The 20,005-nt window shown below is 34.7% G+C and overlaps 5 protein-coding genes across 9 annotated transcripts; 3 read left to right on the forward strand and 2 right to left on the reverse strand.

Annotated features, from left to right (window-relative positions):
- The first annotated feature begins 3,164 nt into the window (after nt 1–3,164).
- On the forward strand, nt 3,165–4,155 carry LOC126751386 (uncharacterized). The gene is made up of 4 exons (XM_050461607.1): nt 3,165–3,400; nt 3,469–3,718; nt 3,779–3,925; nt 3,999–4,155. The coding sequence occupies exons 1-4, from the start codon at nt 3,248–3,250 to the stop codon at nt 4,067–4,069; spliced, it is 621 nt and encodes a 206-aa protein (XP_050317564.1). The 5' UTR covers nt 3,165–3,247; the 3' UTR covers nt 4,070–4,155.
- A 30-nt stretch (nt 4,156–4,185) lies between these two features.
- Nucleotides 4,186–9,255, reverse strand: LOC126751383 (glutamyl-tRNA(Gln) amidotransferase subunit A, mitochondrial). The gene is made up of 4 exons (XM_050461600.1): nt 9,156–9,255; nt 8,850–9,097; nt 8,555–8,794; nt 4,186–5,350 (listed from the first exon to the last, which is right to left on the reverse strand). The coding sequence occupies exons 1-4, from the start codon at nt 9,186–9,188 to the stop codon at nt 4,345–4,347; spliced, it is 1,527 nt and encodes a 508-aa protein (XP_050317557.1). The 5' UTR covers nt 9,189–9,255; the 3' UTR covers nt 4,186–4,344.
- LOC126751387 (NADH dehydrogenase [ubiquinone] 1 beta subcomplex subunit 11, mitochondrial) lies at nt 7,609–8,295 on the forward strand. Its single transcript, XM_050461608.1, has one exon. The coding sequence runs from the start codon at nt 7,716–7,718 to the stop codon at nt 8,154–8,156; it is 441 nt and encodes a 146-aa protein (XP_050317565.1). The 5' UTR covers nt 7,609–7,715; the 3' UTR covers nt 8,157–8,295.
- Nucleotides 9,256–9,349: 94 nt separating the features above from the next.
- Nucleotides 9,350–13,690, forward strand: LOC126751382 (uncharacterized). 2 transcript variants are annotated; one of them, XM_050461598.1, is made up of 9 exons: nt 9,350–9,754; nt 9,818–10,420; nt 10,478–10,819; nt 10,948–11,154; nt 11,228–11,366; nt 11,432–11,689; nt 11,761–11,965; nt 12,039–12,114; nt 12,176–13,690. In XM_050461598.1, the coding sequence occupies exons 1-9, from the start codon at nt 9,506–9,508 to the stop codon at nt 13,151–13,153; spliced, it is 3,057 nt and encodes a 1,018-aa protein (XP_050317555.1). In that variant the 5' UTR covers nt 9,350–9,505; the 3' UTR covers nt 13,154–13,690. The 2 variants fall into 2 exon arrangements, with proteins under 2 accessions (XP_050317555.1, XP_050317556.1); XM_050461599.1 differs by having other exon boundaries at nt 9,350–9,661.
- A 161-nt stretch (nt 13,691–13,851) lies between these two features.
- LOC126751385 (ras-related protein rab7) lies at nt 13,852–16,944 on the reverse strand. 4 transcript variants are annotated; one of them, XM_050461604.1, is made up of 5 exons: nt 16,834–16,944; nt 14,921–15,176; nt 14,631–14,849; nt 14,419–14,556; nt 13,852–14,363 (listed from the first exon to the last, which is right to left on the reverse strand). In XM_050461604.1, the coding sequence occupies exons 2-5, from the start codon at nt 15,098–15,100 to the stop codon at nt 14,274–14,276; spliced, it is 627 nt and encodes a 208-aa protein (XP_050317561.1). In that variant the 5' UTR covers nt 15,101–15,176; nt 16,834–16,944; the 3' UTR covers nt 13,852–14,273. The 4 variants fall into 4 exon arrangements, with proteins under 4 accessions (XP_050317561.1, XP_050317562.1, XP_050317560.1 ...); XM_050461605.1 differs by lacking the exon at nt 16,834–16,944 and adding an exon at nt 16,564–16,666; XM_050461603.1 differs by lacking the exon at nt 16,834–16,944 and adding an exon at nt 15,951–16,087.
- Between the last annotated feature and the right edge of the window lie 3,061 nt (nt 16,945–20,005).

Below are 20,005 nucleotides of genomic sequence, written 5' to 3' on the forward strand. Positions count from 1 at the left end.
AATTGTATATGAGGATTGTACTTTATATTGAAATATGGTTTTGCTTTTTATCTTATTTTTCACATTCGCAATTTGTTGAAACGACATAATTGTGAAATCGAGTAAAAGAAGTCAAATAAAGGTATTCGGGTGCATAATCCGATATAATCAGCATGTCTGATTGCGAGACCCGACTGACTTATATGGTATGTAAATATGTCGTAGAAAGTGAAATTCCGTAAATAATGAGTGGAATGACAGTTATTACCGACAATTACGCAAATAAAGCTATGGTGTTATACATATGTACATTCACATTGGTTCAGCGTAGAAAAAGTATATCAATAAAGTAGGCGTTAAGTGGCAATCACTTTCTGTATAAACGAGAGCGAGAAAAGGAGTTTCTTTCAAGAAAAGTCTGATTTCTTTGAGTTTGACGAGTGCATCGGATTCAAAATGTCTATAACAGTTGTTAAATTATTTATGTCATTGAAAGCGCGGTGTGGTCAGCTTGATCAACCATTTAGTTCAAAAACATTTAGCCGATTTGTCACTACTGCTGATATGTCATTTCACGCATCATGTACATGTACATACATATGTATATACCGCCGAGAATTCCGAAAGTTTAGCTACAAAGTTAGCCTGTAGACACTTTGCACTGACCTTAACCAATAGCTTCCATCCCCGACATATGTAAATGATACGGTAAATACAGAGAACGATAGCGCTCTCAACTAACCGGCAATACGTTTCTTTTCATTTTCAAAGTTCCAATCTAATTCAGCCGAAATAGTTTGCGTAACTACATTAAATGTTTTTTCTGTCGAAAGATTTCAATCAATTGACTAGCAAATGTCGAGAGGCAGCACATATCACACGATAAAGTGATGGCTATAAACTGGGAGCAATTCTGTGGAAAGAAATGTGAACTGCCGGCCATTAATCATGTTGCACAATACGCGTACTTACATATGTACATATGTGTACTTGTATGTATGTATATATTTACGAGCGCTTTGAAAGCTCGTAAACCTCTAAGCCGCTAAAGGCTTGCAAGCATTCAACTTTAAGGTGAATAACTTTTAGTTTTCATGAGGTTTTACTTTCCTCTCTTTGGTACTTCATACGCTCTCCAATGTTTTTTTTTTGTATTAACCTTGTAAATGAGTTAACGACCCAATGCATAGTGGCGTCTTCAGCGCATTGTCATTTAAATGCATCCGCATCCGCATACTGGCTATTCTACGAAAGGACATACATACATCTATATTGTATATAAAAGAAAGTCAAGTTAGTTGCACTATTTATAACTCAAGAACAGCTGAACCGATTTGGCTGAAAATTGATAGGTAGCTCAGCACCTGAAGATGTACACAGGATATATCTCTATATTAAAAGTCAATACAATTCAAAAATACAGGAATTAAAGCATGTGTTCAAAATTCATTCATGTATATAAGAATCATTTGAATATTTTAGTACTTAAAAAATAATAATAATAATAGTAATAACAACACATAGCTACTGCGAGAGTACAGTATGTTAATTTTTGTATACATGGAGTATACTAACGCTCTTTTTGTAGAACGCACCATGTGAAGAAAAGGCATTTTTAATATCACAGAAGAAAATCGCATTGACATTTGCATCGCCAGAGCATTGCACCTACTTTGCTAAATCATGGGCGCACGCATCCAATACAAAAAATAGCGGAATAGCGGAATAGCTGGAGTGTTGATAAAAAGTTCAATTATAATTTGAGAGGAGTGCAGAATGGCTCCCAAATATTCTCGAAGTATTGCACAGAACAATGCAATATTTACGGTAACGATGAAGTTTCAGTGGTGCCTTCTTACCACTGTCTGATGATTGCCGTCAGTCCGACCATTCTTCGGTTTTCTTAAGCCAATGAGACTATCGAACGTACAACCCGGAAGAACGATGGTGAAGTGTTGAAACATTCCAATTTATCATAAATATGTGCGAACAATTGCAACTGATCCACCCTCAGATATAATACAATTGCTAGATATTGGGAATGGTAGAATAGAACTGCAACGAAATACATGCATTATACTGCCAGATATCAAAAATGGATTAATTGAGAGTATATTCCTACAAGTAAAAATTAATTGGTTGGATCATAACTGGCTCAGCAATCAGCCTGTATTTGAAATCATATTTATACGTGAACTAAAAACTATAAATATTGTTGTTTAAAATTAAGAATGATCTACCCACTTTTATTATCTTAAAAGTTATCAACTAACAACTTTAAAAATTACTCAGCAATCATTTCTAGATTTGGAAGTCATTTTCAGATTTTAGCCCCGTGTATCATTACACCGGAAGTACGGCTTTAGTTTTTATTCACAAATATAATTTTTCTGCAATGAATTGTTTATTATATCCTAGCTACAGCAACGCGTGGACGCGGTCCTCTAAACGGTCCTAAACAAGGACCTACACAAGAGCACATTATTATCAGAAAAGGTTCTCGCAGAAATTCAATAATACATCTCAGAACTTCAGTAATACATCTGACCGATACTTTTTTTTTAGACGTAACATGCATATATATGTACATATATTAAATGCACTATTTGTGCAAATATATAGTACATATGTATATGGGGAGATGCAGAAGGACTTGTCCTCAGTAAGTTTGGTCGATTTAGTGGTTTGTGATATACTTGTACTGTATGCACATTAAACTTATTCGGGAGCAGGACCAAATATTAGTGTTGTACCTTATTTTGTGGCTTAGTAATAGTATTTAAAGTTTTTTGTCTTATGCAGCAGTGGCAATGATCCACATCTGGCCATCAGCAATACATATATCATTCTAACCATTTATATACATACATATATAATAATAATAATATAATAAATAAATATATATGGCAGTATATACACATATATATCGTTTAGTTTTAGGTGTTATAAATAAACGTTAAGCGAATAAAACTATTATACTCTACAGCAACATGCTGCGATGGTATAAAATAAAATCTCAATACAATTTATTATTATTTATATACTTGCACATTTATGTATATTTACTTATATATATAAGCATAAACCTGTATAGTTGGTAGGTAGATAACGGAATAATATGTCAATAATAAATAGTTATAGTTGCTAAATTTTCACTTTCATTTGATGTGGTTTATTAATACATATTTTCTTATGGTTTTGGAAAGCACACTTTTCATGTTTAAGTATTAAATTGTGATTATGTAATTTGGATGAAACAACCTACAAAATGGTGCATAAACTACGCAATCGTGATATCTGTCAGTCTTCACCTCGCTCAAATCAAATGCAGAGTAGATTAGCTAAAACATTCATGGGAAATATTGGTCATTCTACTCCTAAACATAATGAAATACTTCGGCAGAGAAATGTTCTCAGTAAAGTAAATTTAGGTTCTTATTGTTACTACTAACAACTACTACATGCAGACAATTGTTACCAAAATTTCAGCGTTCAGTTTTGGTCAATATGAGTAATGTGGGGCAGGATTCCACGATACGACTTAATCAGAGAGAAGGAGGAAGATCGGATAACATCTGCGCTACATTTAATAATTTAAACAATTCGAAATCTCAAATAAAGCTGCATAATATAATCGACGGATATATATTTTCGCACACCTTTGGAAAAAAGAGCGGCGTCTCATTGTACGCCGTAAAAAAGTCATTGAGAGAAGAACAACCTTATAACTCTTACAGAAGTGCGTCTTGAGCACATTGTTTTATAAGTCGATTCTTTAAAGATTTCAAAATAATTTCAGCTTCAAAACAAGTATCACGCTACATTGCTTTTAGCATCAAAACTGGCAAGTTTCAGCAAATAACTGGCCAGGGCGCGGCTGGTACGTTCCGATTGAATCGCAGTATACATAATGGGCATTTGGAGACATTGAGAAGACTTCGAAAAGGTTGGTAGTTAAAGATGAACAAGTAACAAAGATTTTATCTTCTTTTTACTATAAAAGCTGTATTCCTTTTTAGTTTCGTTACAGTCCCATACAATACTACGGCAAAAGTCCAACAGGCAAGCTAAACATAATACAGTACTATGATTAGACTTCCAAAATAATAGCTCATATATATCAATGCAGGGTTTAGCAAAACAACTAATAATAACTTTGTTCAACAAAATAATTAATTATGTTGTTTTACAAGTAAAACGCAACGGTTAGTTAAAATCTCAATATTAAAGCACTTACAGATTTTATTACATTTATTTCTTGCCTAACGGAGCTATTTATGAAACAAATAAATATTTCGGAGCTAATTAAACTGAAAAACTAATTAAATAAAAATAAAATCCATTTCAAAATGATCAGCAGCCGGTTTAACTGCAAGCCGCATAAATTTGTTCATTAGCCAAACAGTCGAATTCTACTTGTTGCTCTATCCAACCAGCAACCCGTAGTAGCATTTCTTCGTTTAGTGACTTACTCATCAATTGCAGGCCAATTGGGAGGCCACGTTTCGAAAGACGTATTGGTATGGAAATAGCTGGTATTCCTGCCATATTGGCAGGTTGTGTGCAAAAGTCCTGCACTGCACATTGATCGCGGTTGCTTTGTGATACAAAGTCATTATATAAGGGTGCATCCGTCAATGTGGTGGGAGTGAGCAAAACATCTACTATGTTTTCATTATTTTTGGGAGTTTCAAACACCCGCTTAAAGTCTTCGGAAATTAATCTGCGGACTCGCAGTGCCTTTTCAAAGTACTTATGATAGTTTTTGCGCAGCAAAAAATAATTTCCAGTCAGAATACGTGTTTTTACTACCGTATTAAAACCTTCGGCTCTCGTATTCGCATATAACTCTTCCGTACTGCTCTCAATTTTGGCACGATGTCCATACTCGATGCCATCGTATCGCGCCATGTTACTCGCAACTTCACATTGGTTCAATATGGAGTATACGAATATGCTTGCTGAAGTGTTCGGTAGTGAAACTTGGTACACATGGGCTCCGCCATCTTCCAACAAATCCGCCACTTTCATCCATGTTTCTAATACTTCACTGGAGAGCCCTTCGCAATGATATTCTTTCGGTATACCAATACATACATTTCGAAGATCAAGCTCCTCATTAAATGACATATCAATTTTTAGAAATGGTTTTCTAATTGTTGTGGAGTCCCTGTCATCTGGACCAGCAATTGCGTTTAGTACGTCAAGGCAATCACCTACGCTGCGTGCGAAAATACCGGGTACGTCCATGGAGTTTACCAACGGGATGAGACCATGACGTGAAATAAGACCATATGTGGGCTTCAAACCAACAACGCCACAGTATGCCGCAGGGTTGCGTGTGGACCCACCCGTGTCTGATCCAATAGCACTAAAAATATAAGGGTTTTTATTTCATGATTTTTATGTTGAGTGCAGTAAGAATACTGATGGCTAAAGTATGATTAATTGCTATCAAACTTATCATTAAAGTGACAGGTTGTTCAGTGAGGATATGGTAGTTTGAGAGGGGTTTTTAGTCGAGATAGTTTCCCAATGGGACTCTTAAAGGCCTAGATGCGTTGCCAAACATCCACCCACCCTTTGAGTACTTTTATGCTTTGATAAACAACATTCGTCTTTTATATCACCTTTTTCATTATTACTTATCTTATTACTTACCGGTCAAAACAGGGTTTCGAAATAACAACCATTGGCCGAATAAAATTCGTGTTAATTCCACATCGTAGATCCGACTGTTGTGGGAATTGGAATTAAGATTGTGGCTATACCACTTTAAAGAGGTATCCGCATACTCTCTTGTACGAATTCAACTCGCTAACTTTGTTATTAAAAATAAGCGAACTCCCACCGAACTCTTACATAGTGTAATTCGGTACTATAAATCAAAATACATTTTGTAGAGCAGGTTAACTTATGGGGGGAGCTTGCTTAAGAGGCTTCAAAAAATCGCTTTTTTTGAGAATTTTTTTGAAACCGAAAGAAATAATTGATTAAAGCGAAATTTCTAGGGTTTATAGTTATATATTTAAACATCATTCACAAATTTTTTGGAAAATCTTTGATATTCTGCCTTTGGGAAGCAATTGCCCGAAGCATCTCGAATGTGAATTTGTCGGAATGCGGGCAGGATGCTGATTACAAAAAATTTAAAGAGATTCATATTTTTTAATAATTTATTTTCTAGTTAAACTAAAAAAATTCCAAAAAAAAGTGTAAAGCTTTACAATTTTTTTTTAAATTGAAAAAAGTGGTTTTTGACCACAAAAATTTTACTTTATGTTGTTTAAAAATATGTTCTAACTCGACTTTTCAAAGTTTTCGCTTTCTGCCCCAGGTGCTAATATGTTATATCTGCTAAACGCTCGGTAACTATTTTCCTTCTAGCTTCGAAAATACTTCGAATTCCTATCCATAACTTTGGGGACATTTTCTTAGATTATTTTTAAAGAGATTTAAGCAAAAAAAAATATCGATTTTTTGAAGCTTCTAAAGCAGGCTCCCCCTTAGCCGCTGGTAGCTTAACTAGATGATAACTTTATCTGACATGACCGTTTTCACAAAGTTGTGGTTAGCTTACTACAGATAGTTGGATTATTGTGAATGTGTGGAAAAGCAGTTGAAAAAACTTGTGCATGTGCAGGTTCAAAACCAAACCGGTTTTCGTTTGCGAGGGAACGACGAGAAAAAGCGAAGAGACTGTGGCGTTTGTGCTGTTGTTAGCGCAGTGGCAGGAAACACTCCTGAAGTAATTTCGATGAACGGTGCCGAGTTGACAATCCCTGGCCGAATAAAAATAAGGGTCCGTTCCGATTACTTAGACGTAACTGTTGTGGGAAACGAGCTCGGTTGGCTCGCTACTATGCAATTCGGCAATCCATTCTTTAAATTCCTTTCATGGTTGCAAAAGCGCCCAGTTTCAAAGGAATATTTAAATAATATTCAGAAATTTAACTGTTATTACCCCTTTTTGTATGTAATATGTATGTATATATGAATACGGATATGCATAATATAAGTATAATGATAATGAGCGACAAAAGAGTTCCCGTCTGAACGCTGTCTGTGCAGCTGATTTTTCTTACAGATTTTCAGCTAAGCCTATATTGAGAAAATCATTCTGCAAAATGTTGCCGATAAAATTCTGGCTAAGCTCTTAACTCATTTAGACCTGAAACTATTTTTTTTAATTGAAGTGTTTTTTGTATATTTTTATTAGACCTAGGGTATCACAGAACATAGAAAAAATGTTTAAAAAAAATTACATTTCCACAGGTTAGGTAGAAAAGGCCGTATCGTATGTGATACAGTAGGCTCATATATATATGTATGTATGCAATTATAGAACGAAAAAGAGTTTCTTATCAGGGGTACTTCAAAATAATTTATTACATCTGGTGTATCGTATATGAGACGGTAGGTCTAAATGGGTTAATCATATATTAAGAAAACGGATCATTTAATCATCTAAGTTACATAAAAAGTTAATTATTTTGTGCATATTTGCCAATAAATTTGTCGAGCGATTTTAAAGTACATATTTAACCTACTATGTATATTATATGTGTACAATTTCGATATTTTGGCAACACTAGTTGAATTTGACATTCGTAACTTTACTTTGCCTAACATATGCTCTGTCGCGTATGTCATGTACTGAAAGGCGAAAAATATAACTAAACACACTGATTATTGAATAAAATTTGTGTCAGTTTTCACGTAATTTTCAATAAAAAATGTCGGTGTTAATTCGATTGGCTAATCGCAGCATGCTGCAACGTAGCATGGCGTTAAGCTTATCGCGATCCATTAAAACTTCCCAGAAAAAAGATGACACTGCAGCGGTTATTACACCAAGCAGTAAAGAGGATTTTGCCAACCCCAACCCCAAAAACTGGGTGAGCTATGGATTCGACTACAAGGATAAAACAAATGATCGCAATACAACAAAGCTGAGTTTTTTCACAGCAGTGACACTTTGTTTGGTATGGGGTACTTTTCTATGGTCATATTCGCCTGATCCACAGCTGCGCGATTGGGCGCAACGTGAAGCTTATCTAGAATTGCGTCGTCGAGAACAGGCAGGAGTCGATCTAGTAAATCCCAACTACGTAGACCCAGCATCATTTAATTTGCCATCGGACGAAGAATTAGGCGATGTGGAAATTATTATTTAATTGTGTATATATTATTAAAATTTGTAACAAAACTAATTCAATTGTGTTGGCAATAAAACATTTTGCTGTTATGTAATTTGGATAGTGTTGCTGCTAGAGCATTGCTAAAAAATAAACTCAAATAATACTTTCAAGCAAATTGTATCCTTAATTAAAATATAGTGGAAACAATTTTACCGAATACAAACGTTAGTATGAAATCTAATGACAATTAAATTAATATTTGTGGCTGTGTTTACTGGCAGTAAAGTACATAAGTATATAAAGAAAAATATAAATACACTACGACTTACAGCTTGTCTGATATTAAGAAGTCAGCAAACTATATAATAAAATTTAATGTATAAATTGAATAAATATTTATATAGACCTAAGAGAAAATATTATATCTTACTTACGCATAACATATTCCTGCGGCAACGGCAGTTGCCGAACCTCCAGAGCTTCCACCAGCAATGTGCCATTTATCAACTAAATCATTACTCCAAATATTTTTCGATGGCCCGAAAATGGAATCTACTGTACCGGAACCCATTGCGAATTGATCCATATTTGTTTTCCCGATTAATACAGCACCGGCATTTGCCAGACGCTCACTAACCGTTGCATTAAAAGGTGGTACAAAATTTGAAAGCATTCTGGTAAAGAGAAAATGGAAAAATATATTTTCTAATAAAAAACATTAAAATTTACCTTGAAGCACAAGTAGTGGTTACTTCTTTAGTACAAAAATTATCTTTTATGGCAATGGGAACTCCGTCGAGTATGCCCAATTGCTCTTTATTTTCGTATCGATGATCGGACTCCTTAGCTTGATGAAGGGCCTTTTCAGGTGATAATCTTATAAATGCATTTAAACGCTTCAATTTGACAGCATCATCCAGAGAGTGATCTACGACAATGCGAGGCGAAATACTCCCATCTGCATAGTGACTCGAAAGCTTGCAAGTAATATTTCTATTAAAAAATTATTATAACCGTTTAATATAACACATTTACTTGTTTAATGCTTAATTGCAGATGTCTCTTCATTGTTTCTAGTACTACTGGTGGGAAGTTCCAAAGCAATCATCAAAGATGACGGTATTCTACAACTCTGGCAATCAACTCTACAAAAAAGGCAAAAAAAAAAAAAAAATGAAAAGTATTCTACAAAAACAGCTGATGGTCATTTTATGATCCCCTTTTGTTCCGCGTTCTGTTTTTAGTTTATCTCTATTTTCGTGTTTGATGATTTTTTTCTGCTCAACTTTACAATATGTGAATTTTCGTTTTTAATAAATACACGCAACATTGTGAATTATTATCATTAAAAGTATACTCGAGAAATAAGTGCTATTAAAATATAAATGAATCGAGAACTCGTTGAAAACATTTTGACCGTGCTTAAAACTTCCACGGACAAAAATGTAGTTATCAAGGGTCTGGTAAAATTACGCACAGACGTAGTAAAGGACCATGACGGCATTGTACTGTTCCGAGTAGCTGGCGGTGTACCACCTATGGTACGATTTTTAAATAAGCCGCATGAGAAAATTCTAGAAGTAGCCTTAAGTATACTTGGAAACTGTTGTACTGATGAAGAAAGTTGTAGAGAAGTAAAGTTTATTTACAAACAAACCATAAATATATCATCCTAACGTAATGAATGTGCTTTTTAGGCTCTTAACTGCAAGGTTTCTTTTCCGCTCACCACTATCTTGAAATCAATTCCGAATCCAGTTATACAATGTCGTGCTTGCCGCTTACTGGGTAATCTCGCTAAAGGATTTGCGAGTCAATTGCTTACCGCTCATTGTCCCGCCATTGCTCAGGCCGTTTGTCAAATAATTACAGAAACAAGCGATGTAAATACGCGTCTTATGGCTTTTCGGGCTTGTCGGTTCTTGTTGCCAAGTCAGCAATTTGTACAGCACTTTCTTACTGCGAATGGTTTTGTAACAACATTGCGTATTTTAACAGCTATCATGAAAACAGATACTCCTCCTACACCACAGGATGAATTGTTAAATTTAAAAAAAGCCGACAGTGTTATTGTCGGTTTAAAGAATAGCCAACATCGCGAAAAGTATTTTGAAGAGGTAGCGCGTAATTTAGAAGGTGTACGCAGTGACATATTCGATCATGAAATGTTGAAAAACCAACCACGCGCTCTAGGTGATTACTCAATGCCTGAGGAAAAAGCCGCTTTGGATTTAGCTGGCGAAATATTTAAGTGCTTGCTAGTTTTGGCAGAGCTATCCATTGGTCCTTCTGCTTGGAAAGTAAGAAACTCCCTCAAATCACAGTAAATTTTATTATCTAATCATTTGCATTTTTAGACTTTAAATAGCAGTGGATGTACTTTTGCACCTATTACATTTTTTATTACCGAAGAAAATCCGCAACGGGGAATGGCTTTGAAAATAATTTCAAATTTCTCAAAGCAATGGGACGCATTTCATATGCTAAGTTCAGCAGATTCGGTTGTAGCCGCTTGTGAGCTGCTTGTTGCACAAAATATGTCCAGACCTTTAACTGAGAGTGAGAAGAGACATTGTATTCATATCATCTGTATGCTCTCTCCAGATGCTTGCAATCGCTCCAAAATACGTCGGTCTGGTGCTTTGCGAAAACTCATCGCAATGGTGCGCGACTCCCAGTCGAATACGGAAAAGTCACAGGTTATTTTCTCAATTAAAAATGATTAGCATTTATTCTCAAAAAGGCATGAAACATTTGTGTTTCTAACTCGATGCGACGAATTTATTTAATAATGTTTGTTTTTTACATGTGCCTTATTAACTTTCAGATTTTGTATTTACTAAACAATTTCCAATATGATAATATGAGCATGGACCTAATGCTCAGAGAAGGCCTGGTGCCGGTCATTATAGAGGAATTGAACACTTTTTTAACCAGTGACGATGAATATCACAAGAAAAAACGTGAGGAAAAGCAACAAAGTTCTAAGAAACGTAAACTACCTAAGGAAGAAAGTAGAGAAACAAGGAACAAGGTAAGAGTTCACTCATTTGAAACTTTCCTTTGCGAAATATATGTTATTAAGTTACGAACTTTATTGGTTATAGGTAACTAAGGTCCAGGACAAAACATTCCTGATTGATTGTGAGTCTCCCAGTAGTTCACCACGCTCGTATAATGCACCTTCCAGTCCGTGTAGCTCTCGCGGCATGTCACCGGTTGGTAACAATTTATTTAAAACTGAAGGTAAATACGAACATAATTTTCTTAACGAAACTGTATGATATGTATGTATATGTTTCCTAATTTAGAAGATGCATCCGACGATGAAACTTATTCACCTGTTTGTAGCGATGAGGAAGATGACGAAGAGACGATACCAGCTGAAATAAATGAGACAATGCCATTGAATGTTAGAACTCTAGATAACCCTAATTTCCCTATAAATCCCAATAGCAATCATGCAGATAATTCAGAAATAATGAGGCTGCTAGATATTGCCAGTCAAATAAATGAGACAATTGAAGACAGCATGCTTGATAAAGAAGAAGACGATGAACAGAGTCAAGGTATGTTTTATGAACACTGTTATGCATTTCCACCTGTGAATTCATAAATATTTTATCATTTATATATGTAGATGTACCATATCAGAAGCTCCCACAATTAGGAAACATGCCACGAAGTACATTGGACCATTTGGAAAATCTACTCTTTCGCGTCACACTGCTAGTCAACAAGCGGGGCGAGTTAGGAAAATCAGAAACCATGAACACGCTCATCAAAGCCATCAATATCTTTGGTGCAAACAATAATTTTGCCAGCTCCTTAACAAATATTTTGCAGTAAGTTCAAATTTACATATGTATACTCAAGATTGCAATATTCTCATTACTTTTGACTGTTTTTGCTTTTTAGGGAAAGCCAGTTCTTTGCTCAAGTTATACGAAGTGGTATAACGCACCAACTTTACCAATTGACGAAGAGTGAAGAGGTTTGATTTTTTTAACAAAAATATAATTGTCCACATACTGATCGTATATATTATTTCGTAGGTTAACAAGGATGGATTTGGGTTTTTGGTGACGCTAACATGTGTTGGCGAATCTAATTATGGGAAAGAGGAGCTGGCGCGCTTTTTACGCAGTGATGATGAGTATGCTCAGAAACGTGCTGCCATCACCGTTGCTTACATAATTAGAAGTCAACGCCTATTGTATCAGTTTCTTAATGATGGCAATGCACTTAGTCTTTTGTTACAAATTATTTTAAATGGCAAAAGTGATGAGTTTACTGCCGAAGCAGTCGATGCATTAACCGCGATGGCAAAATATACCCTTGGCATTTCAGTGCCTCGCAGTAATGAGGCTGCACGTGCCAATGAAAGATATGAAGAGTTCGCTGATGACGAAACTGAGCCCTTGCACGGTAATTGTGATATGCGTTTTGTGGTGCACAAGCATAACCCAAAATCGGAGGCCAACAAGGAGCAACTTATTTCAACTGTTGGTGATATAGAGCAGATAGTCGAATTCAATAAGGAGCTACTATGCAATACCAGCGAGGTATTTAACACTATGTTGAATAGTGATTTCCGAGAACGAAATGAAGGTGAAATTCATTTACGCACTTGTTCTGTGAGTGGTTTGCGCTACTTCCTCAACTTGATTGTGCGACGTTCTAAAAAATTAAGATACAATGTACCGAATAGAGGTAATTATAATGCCATACTTGAAGCTTTCGAAATGGCGCGTGTCTACATAATAAACGAAATGGAAACATTTTTACAACAAATGCTGGTCGGCTTACTGGACGACACGAATTGCTTAAACGTGTTGGAGTGGTCACTTCGCAACTACCATGCAGAACTAACCGAAACTGTTATTAACTATTATTTGTGCTCAACTCTGACCACAGAAGCCAAAGTTAAGTTATTTCACACCGCCGATTACTCGGAATTTTCCACTGAGTGGTTTGAAATGATTATCGAAACCATTTTAACACGCTGTCGAAATGGATTTGAATGGAAATAATATTTTTGTTCTACAATTTAGTTTAATTCAATTAATATATGTATTTCTAATACACAAATCTTCACTGTAATAAGATAATAACAACGGAAATCGCTATGGACCTTTCAATTTTTTACACAAGTACTTGTGTCAGGAAAGTAAGAACTGAATTATCCAATAAGAAACAAATGCAGTGATCAATCCTATGTTAATTCAAATATTGTTTTTTACAAAACTTACTTTAATTAAAATTAATTATATCTGATTTATATAATTAAGAAACGGGATGGCGAAACTGAAGATGAAACATCCGAAATGCAAATCAGTTTGTTCAAAGATTCGTCTTATTTGATAACAAAATGGGTGAAAGTCGCATCTAAACTAGTTCTAAACCATATCAGCATACACGGGAAACAAAAAAGTCCTAAGGTAAATGTTTAGGTAATTCTCTTTAATAAAAAAATGTACTATATTTTATAAAGAAAACTAAATAATCGATTACATTAAACAAGTCACTATAATACTCAATAAAACATACACATTGAATGTGTTGAAAAATGGCTTGCTTTTACTACTTTTGGAAGTCAATGTTTTCTTACTATGTGGCGGTAACATCAAAAAATTAATTTACCTAACTTTATTATAAAAATAAGTTTCTCATATATTGCAATTTACAACTTTAGAACGATTGAGTGTAATTTAATTGAAACAGCGATAAGTCCATACAAATAGTTCAAGTTAACTTCACTTTTATTTGGCGAAACTTGTAGCTGAAAAAATGTTTTTTCTCTTTAGTACGGCGTGAGTTTTTTCGATTTTAATTTATTTCTCTTGAAAATTGTTTTACTTAATGTATAACCCCTTTGAATTATAGATCGTAATCTTTTTCATATATGTATAATTGTGTGTAGTATTATAGTAATAATATTCATATTTTAATGTATATTTAAATTATGTTTAGTTGCAGCTTTATGCAAATATATTTACTTTTTTTTTAATATTTTCGTTCTTTTAATATTATACCAATTGCATCTTTGTTTACGTCTATTTTCTGATGAATTCTATTATAGCCGCGAACGCGTTATGAATATTCATCAATTTCAATACAATCCATTATTCTGCTAAATTCAGCATAGTTATATTAGCACTGACAGTTATCAGAGCTTCCACTGCGATTGTTACGATCTGTGTTAAGGCGGATTTGATCAGGAAATTCATTGTATAGTTCAACCTGTAAAAAATATTAGTATAAACATATAGAAATGGCTGGGGTTTTTCATCTTTACCTCGGCTTCTTGAGCAAGCGCATTTCTGGCAATAGTTTGGAATGCCAATTCTACATTAGTGCCGTCTTTCGCTGAAGTTTCAAAGTATGGCATATCATTTTTAGATTGACACCACTGTTGAGCTCGCCGAGTAGATACCTAAGGGATACACATGATAATAATTTTACTCTAATTATTTTATGTTATTAATATTGATTGAATTGGGTATTTACCTGCCGATTATCCATGTCAACTTTATTTCCGAGCACCACAAAAGGAAAGTGATCCGGATCTCTTGGGCTCGCCTGTATCAAAAACTCATCACGCCATGAATCCAGATTTTTAAATGAATTTGGTGAAGTGACGTCGTATACAAGTACACAACAATCAGCGCCACGATAGAAGGCCACACCCAGAGATTGAAAGCGTTCCTGTCCAGCAGTATCCCAAATCTAAGAAGTCAGTTATTAAAAATTATTACGTGCAAAAATGAGCTAAAGATTTTGTTATTAAGTGCACATACTTGCATTGTGACTACTCTGTCGTCAGCAATGACTTCTTTTGTACAGAAATCTGCTCCGATCGTTGCCTTGTATTGATTTGAGAATCGTTTATTTATATATTGATTCATGAGTGATGTCTTTCCAACGCTACTATCTCCTAGAATGATCACTTTCAGCAAAGACTTCTTGCGCGTTGCCATATCTGCTTATTTCGATGTGGTTGTTGTCGAACTTTGCTCTTTAAGAAGTTACGGAAATTCTGTGTAAATGATAAGCCTGAAAGAAGAATCATATTGCTTTACTTAAACACTTCTTTGTTTAATATTGTAACCGATATTACGTCCCGTCCTTACAGCAATTTGTTACGAACCTCTAAATTATGAGTTATTGTAATGTAATTCCTATTCTTAATGAGTGGGGATGATAAAATTCAATTAACCAATCAAAATAATGACAATATATAAATCTAATCAACATTGTTGCTGAAAATCGTCGTAAATGTACATACATACATAATAGTATATAAAATGAAATGAAAGTTTCAAAAAAAAAAAAAAACTAAATATTGTTTTATATATGTTAATTATTAAGGAATGATTCGTCATATTCTATTGTATGCGCATATATACTTATGTATATGCGAACATACTATTTTACCAATTACGCATATGTATATATTTTAAAATTTCTAAACCATATCGAGCCTTAATATTTTAATTAAATTATTGAATTTAATTTTGCACGAATTATGCTAGTTGGGTCAAAGTGGAGAAGATTTTTTTTGATATCGCTATCTAAAGCAATATGCCCTAGGGTTATAAATCCAAAATGAACTCTTTCTTGAAGAAAAATCTCTTTTCAATCATGTTGAGTAATCACCTCTATAGACTTCCTCTCCTTCAACCAGTTTTCTAACCCGTTTATTTTTTAACGCGTACTTCGTTTTCCATCTACAATTGCACCATTTACGCCTCTAATTGAATTTTAACATTGTTTACAAAATATTGAAAACTTTACGTCTTAAACTCCACGACAAGACACAGAACTTACCTTTTACTGAAGTACGCAATATAATTTCATAAACAATGGATAAATGCTAATATTCAGCAACAGTAAAAATTTACACCAAATTAAATTTAGTTGTGACGATTTTATAAATACACTGACAATGACTGACGAAATGACAAACATAAAAAATCCAATAAAAATGGTCAATGGGGAATAAGGAGTGTAAAAGGAATGACGTAGACATAAAATTGGTGAACTTTCAACAATAGTGTTGCTCAAAGATGTTCTAAATTCCACAACAGCAATGTACAATTGTATCATTGCATGCACGAGAATATTAAAAATTGGTTACCAAAAACATTGCTTAAACTTGAAATAAAAAAGCAGTATGGGAAGTAAAGATTTTTAAATTTAATAATCACAATTTATCCAACAATAATAATTATCAATATAAATACTTTTGTGTTTCTCAACACTGGAATTTCGTGGTGAACTGTAATTAGATGCGAAGCGTAATTAAAAGAAATCTAAAAAATAGTCTTCAATGAAACATAAATAAAAATGCGATTAGGATTCACGAATTTTCTCAAAGACATTGCACATGCATTTGAAATGGCAAATTAATTTCAATAATATAAATGATATTTAATATTACCTAGTACAAGAAACTGAATATTTTTCTTGATAAGGATATATTTTCAAATAATATAAATTCTGAAAATTCACTCGTTTGAATACACCATAATTTTCTATTATTCACTTCGCATATATCTACATATATACTGTATATTGTCACTATTTAAACGCTTGAACAAAGGATTGTGTATGAGCTATTGTAGATTATTCGATTGATATTAATATTGCAAAATGCAGTCACTAATTACAGTTTATGACATATGATTCTGTAGGTATTTGATTAACATACTTTTTCAAATGATATGAAAGTTATTTATTACATAAATTCCAGGACACAAATTAAAACAAGTACTTAGCAAATTTCACTTTTTATAACTAGAACGGTCATATCATCAGTAAATATTTGAGACAAGCTGCCAGGTTTTATTTTTGGTTCCTCGTGCAAAATAAATGCGGTAGAGGGCGCGATTTGATTCGCATGGTTGCATTAATTACTATTTGTTAATTCTTCAAATAGATGGAGTTAAGGAGTTCGGGTCAAACTATTTTTAAAGGAATTTTACAATTTATAGTTTAATTTGTTTTAGACATTGTGTGGTCTAATTATTTTGCTCAATTAAGTTTCTATTCAATGAAGGCGAGAGTGATTAAAATTTACTTCCAAACCGGAAACAAAAAAAAAAAAAGTAATGAAATTACAAGTATATTAGCAGTCGCAAACAATTGCGCTTATTGTCAAGTAGCGACGAATAATTATGTAGCCAAGTCAATATTTTTTCTTTATTTCTATTATAACTTTTCTGTTCTTAATTCTGGATTAACAGATTTATTTTGTTTTTTGATTGCTCTACTAGGTGAAATCCTGTATGAATTATGTATTTTAAGTTTTAATGTTTAATAAAATGCCATATGAACATACAATACATATCTGAAGTTTTATAGTTTTCAACATTTTTTACACGGTTTTCGAAGTAAATATAGTTCTTAATTTCATCTTGCACAGTTTTCAGATGACATGGAACGTATCCCCCATTTTACTATAGGAAACGCCTTTTTTTTACACCGATTTCTGAGGAACGTTTGTATCTACTGTGTAAAAAAAGAGTTGGGTGTATATATATATATGTCCGTCCATATGTAAATATATATACTAGCTAGTGAACTAATCTGTTAAAAACAACAACAAAAGCGTACCCCATCAATTCTTTGAACAACCTCTTTTGAAATGTTTCTCTCAATTCATACTAATCAATTAACTACGATCAATAAGCTGGATCCACCAAGAATAAACCAAATTCGCAATATAGAAACAATGGAAAACGGCATAGTGTCTCACTATTCTGCCTACGACTATTCCAGGCGTTGGCTAAGCATCATCATCAACGCCAACACTATTATCGCATGGCCGCCTCTCCGCCGCATACCCGCTCGAAACATCTTTTATTATGCCTACATATTCATTCGCGCCGCCTGTTGCGTCTGCATCTTCGTCAGCATTTGAGCCAATAATTATGGTTATTAATCGGCGGTGGAATTGGCTGCTAATTTGCAGTTTAGTTACAAATTCTGCCCGCTGGCGTGCAATTATGGTCTAAATTATAGCTTAAAAATAAACAAAACACCGCATCGTATGTCAGGCCGTGTGCTTTGAGTGCAATGCGAAGGTAACAGGCGTTGCATCATCAGTATCAACAAGCAGCCAATGAAACATCAGATCTCAGCGCATCGCGGCAGCATCAAATCTCAGGTATGACTCTGGTCGATAAGTATTTTGAAATAAATGCAGCAACTTGCGCAAGAATACGGGACACACAGCTATAAAACTGCATATGTTTACGAGTCATAACATTTTGTGAGCTAACGAAATGAATGGAATAAGAGCTTTTTATCTTGGTCTTCGCTAAAAGAAATTACAAGAATCTATCCTAAGTAGTGAGAACTAAATTTCCATTTTTCCAACAGAAATCTAACTGAGACTGGCCCAAAGCTATCATGACCGGCTCTTGGCTTTTAACGTGCCACGTTCGGCCATTTGGCACTTATTCGCAGATACGTGTACGAAGCTTGTTCTCCACTGTATGGGTAGTAATAGACACTTACGTATGTATCTTCAACAAAGTTGCATAAATACAGTGTTGTTGTTGGTTTTGCTGGGGCGCTGCCGTTTGTTTGGAGCTGTTGCATTGGCCATTATCGATTTATGATTACCAGCCTCAAACAAACATGATTGCTTCGCAGTTGATTATCACAAATTCACAGGTTCTCTTGCACTACCACCAGAGGTATGTCCGGTTTGCTGGACGGCTGGATGGCTGGATGGCTGGACTCCAGGACTGCTAGTTTGCTGTATTACCAACTTAAGAAAAATGAGCTTGTTAACGCTTGATGATGATCGTAGTTAGTGTCTGCAATGTATATCTAAACCATATAACCTGGAGGCAATCGAAGTCACCATCGCCATCGTGTTGCACCTCTTGCCGCCCATCTCGTAGCTGATGCTGCTCATGATATTTTGTTGTTATTGGTTAGCTGGTTAGATTTCTTGGCTGGCTTGTTGGGTAGTGGGTTGCTTAATTTTTTGGCTGGATTTCAGTTGTATTATCCAGGGTATTGCAGTAACATGCTCTTTTGGTTGCTGTCGTATCGTTAGAGATTCTTCGCTCAGAGTTATGTACACTGCATAATGATAACACATAATCACATTTATAGGAATATGTATCGGATAACTTTTCCTGTTATTTGCGGAGTGGGTCTTGATGTTACTTTCCAAACCAGTGGCGTAGCTACAACTTCGGGCGCCCGGGGCCAAGGATGTTTTGCCGGCCCCTTTATCTACCGGAAATTCTCGAATCTTTTGACAAAGTTCAAAGAAAGTTACAAGAAAAAGGAATCACTCTCACTCAAGTATTGGGACAACTGCAAATTTTGGTGGATAAACTGAATGACTGGAGGACCAGTTTGTGCCACCATACAATAGTCAAAGCCAAAAATAAGTGCCACCCGTTTCACAAATTTGGAAAATCTTAATTACCGTTTTGGTTTTCTTTGTGATTTTGAACAAATTATAGAACTAACCAGACACTCATACAATGACAAACTCGTCGAAATTAAAGAAAAATGCCAGCAACTTGCCGAATCCTATTCAGATGACTTGGATAACGAAAATTTATACAGTGAAATCCAAGACGTCCTACTTTTATTAAAGAGAACGAAGAACAATGAAGAACAAATTGGATTTTCGCCAGAAAATGTTTTATTATACATTTCTTCAATGGGACTGGAAGCTTACAAGACGTTAGCGATAGCTTTAAGAATACTACTCACTATACCTGTATCAGTTGCATCTTGTGAAAGATCTTTTAGCAAACTTAAATTGAACAAATCTTACTTGAGATCGACCATGAGTCAGAGTAGACTGTCCAATCTTGAGATTCTCTCAATAGAATGTGAAACTGCTTCAA

Source organism: Bactrocera neohumeralis, chromosome 2 (genome assembly GCF_024586455.1).
Source record: "Bactrocera neohumeralis isolate Rockhampton chromosome 2, APGP_CSIRO_Bneo_wtdbg2-racon-allhic-juicebox.fasta_v2, whole genome shotgun sequence".
Lineage (NCBI taxonomy): Eukaryota > Metazoa > Arthropoda > Insecta > Diptera > Tephritidae > Bactrocera > Bactrocera neohumeralis.

Excerpts from the sequence above, each read along its gene's own strand:
- LOC126751386 (XM_050461607.1), top strand. The coding sequence starts at position 3,248 with ATGGTGCATAAACTACGCAATCGTGATATCTGTCAGTCTTCACCTCGC. Across the intron at positions 3,401-3,468 it reads AGAGAAATGTTCTCAGTAAA|CGTTCAGTTTTGGTCAATAT; the intron begins GTAAATTTAGGT and ends CCAAAATTTCAG. Across the intron at positions 3,926-3,998 it reads ATTGAGAAGACTTCGAAAAG|TTTCGTTACAGTCCCATACA; the intron begins GTTGGTAGTTAA and ends ATTCCTTTTTAG.
- LOC126751387 (XM_050461608.1), top strand. The coding sequence starts at position 7,716 with ATGTCGGTGTTAATTCGATTGGCTAATCGCAGCATGCTGCAACGTAGC.
- LOC126751383 (XM_050461600.1), bottom strand. The coding sequence starts at position 9,188 with ATGAAGAGACATCTGCAATTAAGCATTAAACAA. Across the intron at positions 9,098-9,155 it reads TGCAATTAAGCATTAAACAA|CTTTCGAGTCACTATGCAGA; the intron begins GTAAATGTGTTA and ends ATTACTTGCAAG. Across the intron at positions 5,351-8,554 it reads GCCGCAGGAATATGTTATGC|TGCTATTGGATCAGACACGG; the intron begins GTAAGTAAGATA and ends TTATATTTTTAG.
- LOC126751382 (XM_050461598.1), top strand. The coding sequence starts at position 9,506 with ATGAATCGAGAACTCGTTGAAAACATTTTGACCGTGCTTAAAACTTCC. Across the intron at positions 9,755-9,817 it reads ATGAAGAAAGTTGTAGAGAA|GCTCTTAACTGCAAGGTTTC; the intron begins GTAAAGTTTATT and ends TGTGCTTTTTAG. Across the intron at positions 11,155-11,227 it reads GTAGAGAAACAAGGAACAAG|GTAACTAAGGTCCAGGACAA; the intron begins GTAAGAGTTCAC and ends TATTGGTTATAG.
- LOC126751385 (XM_050461604.1), bottom strand. The coding sequence starts at position 15,100 with ATGGCAACGCGCAAGAAGTCTTTGCTGAAAGTGATCATTCTAGGAGAT. Across the intron at positions 14,850-14,920 it reads ACAGAGTAGTCACAATGCAA|ATTTGGGATACTGCTGGACA; the intron begins GTATGTGCACTT and ends CTGACTTCTTAG. Across the intron at positions 14,557-14,630 it reads TTGACATGGATAATCGGCAG|GTATCTACTCGGCGAGCTCA; the intron begins GTAAATACCCAA and ends TGTATCCCTTAG.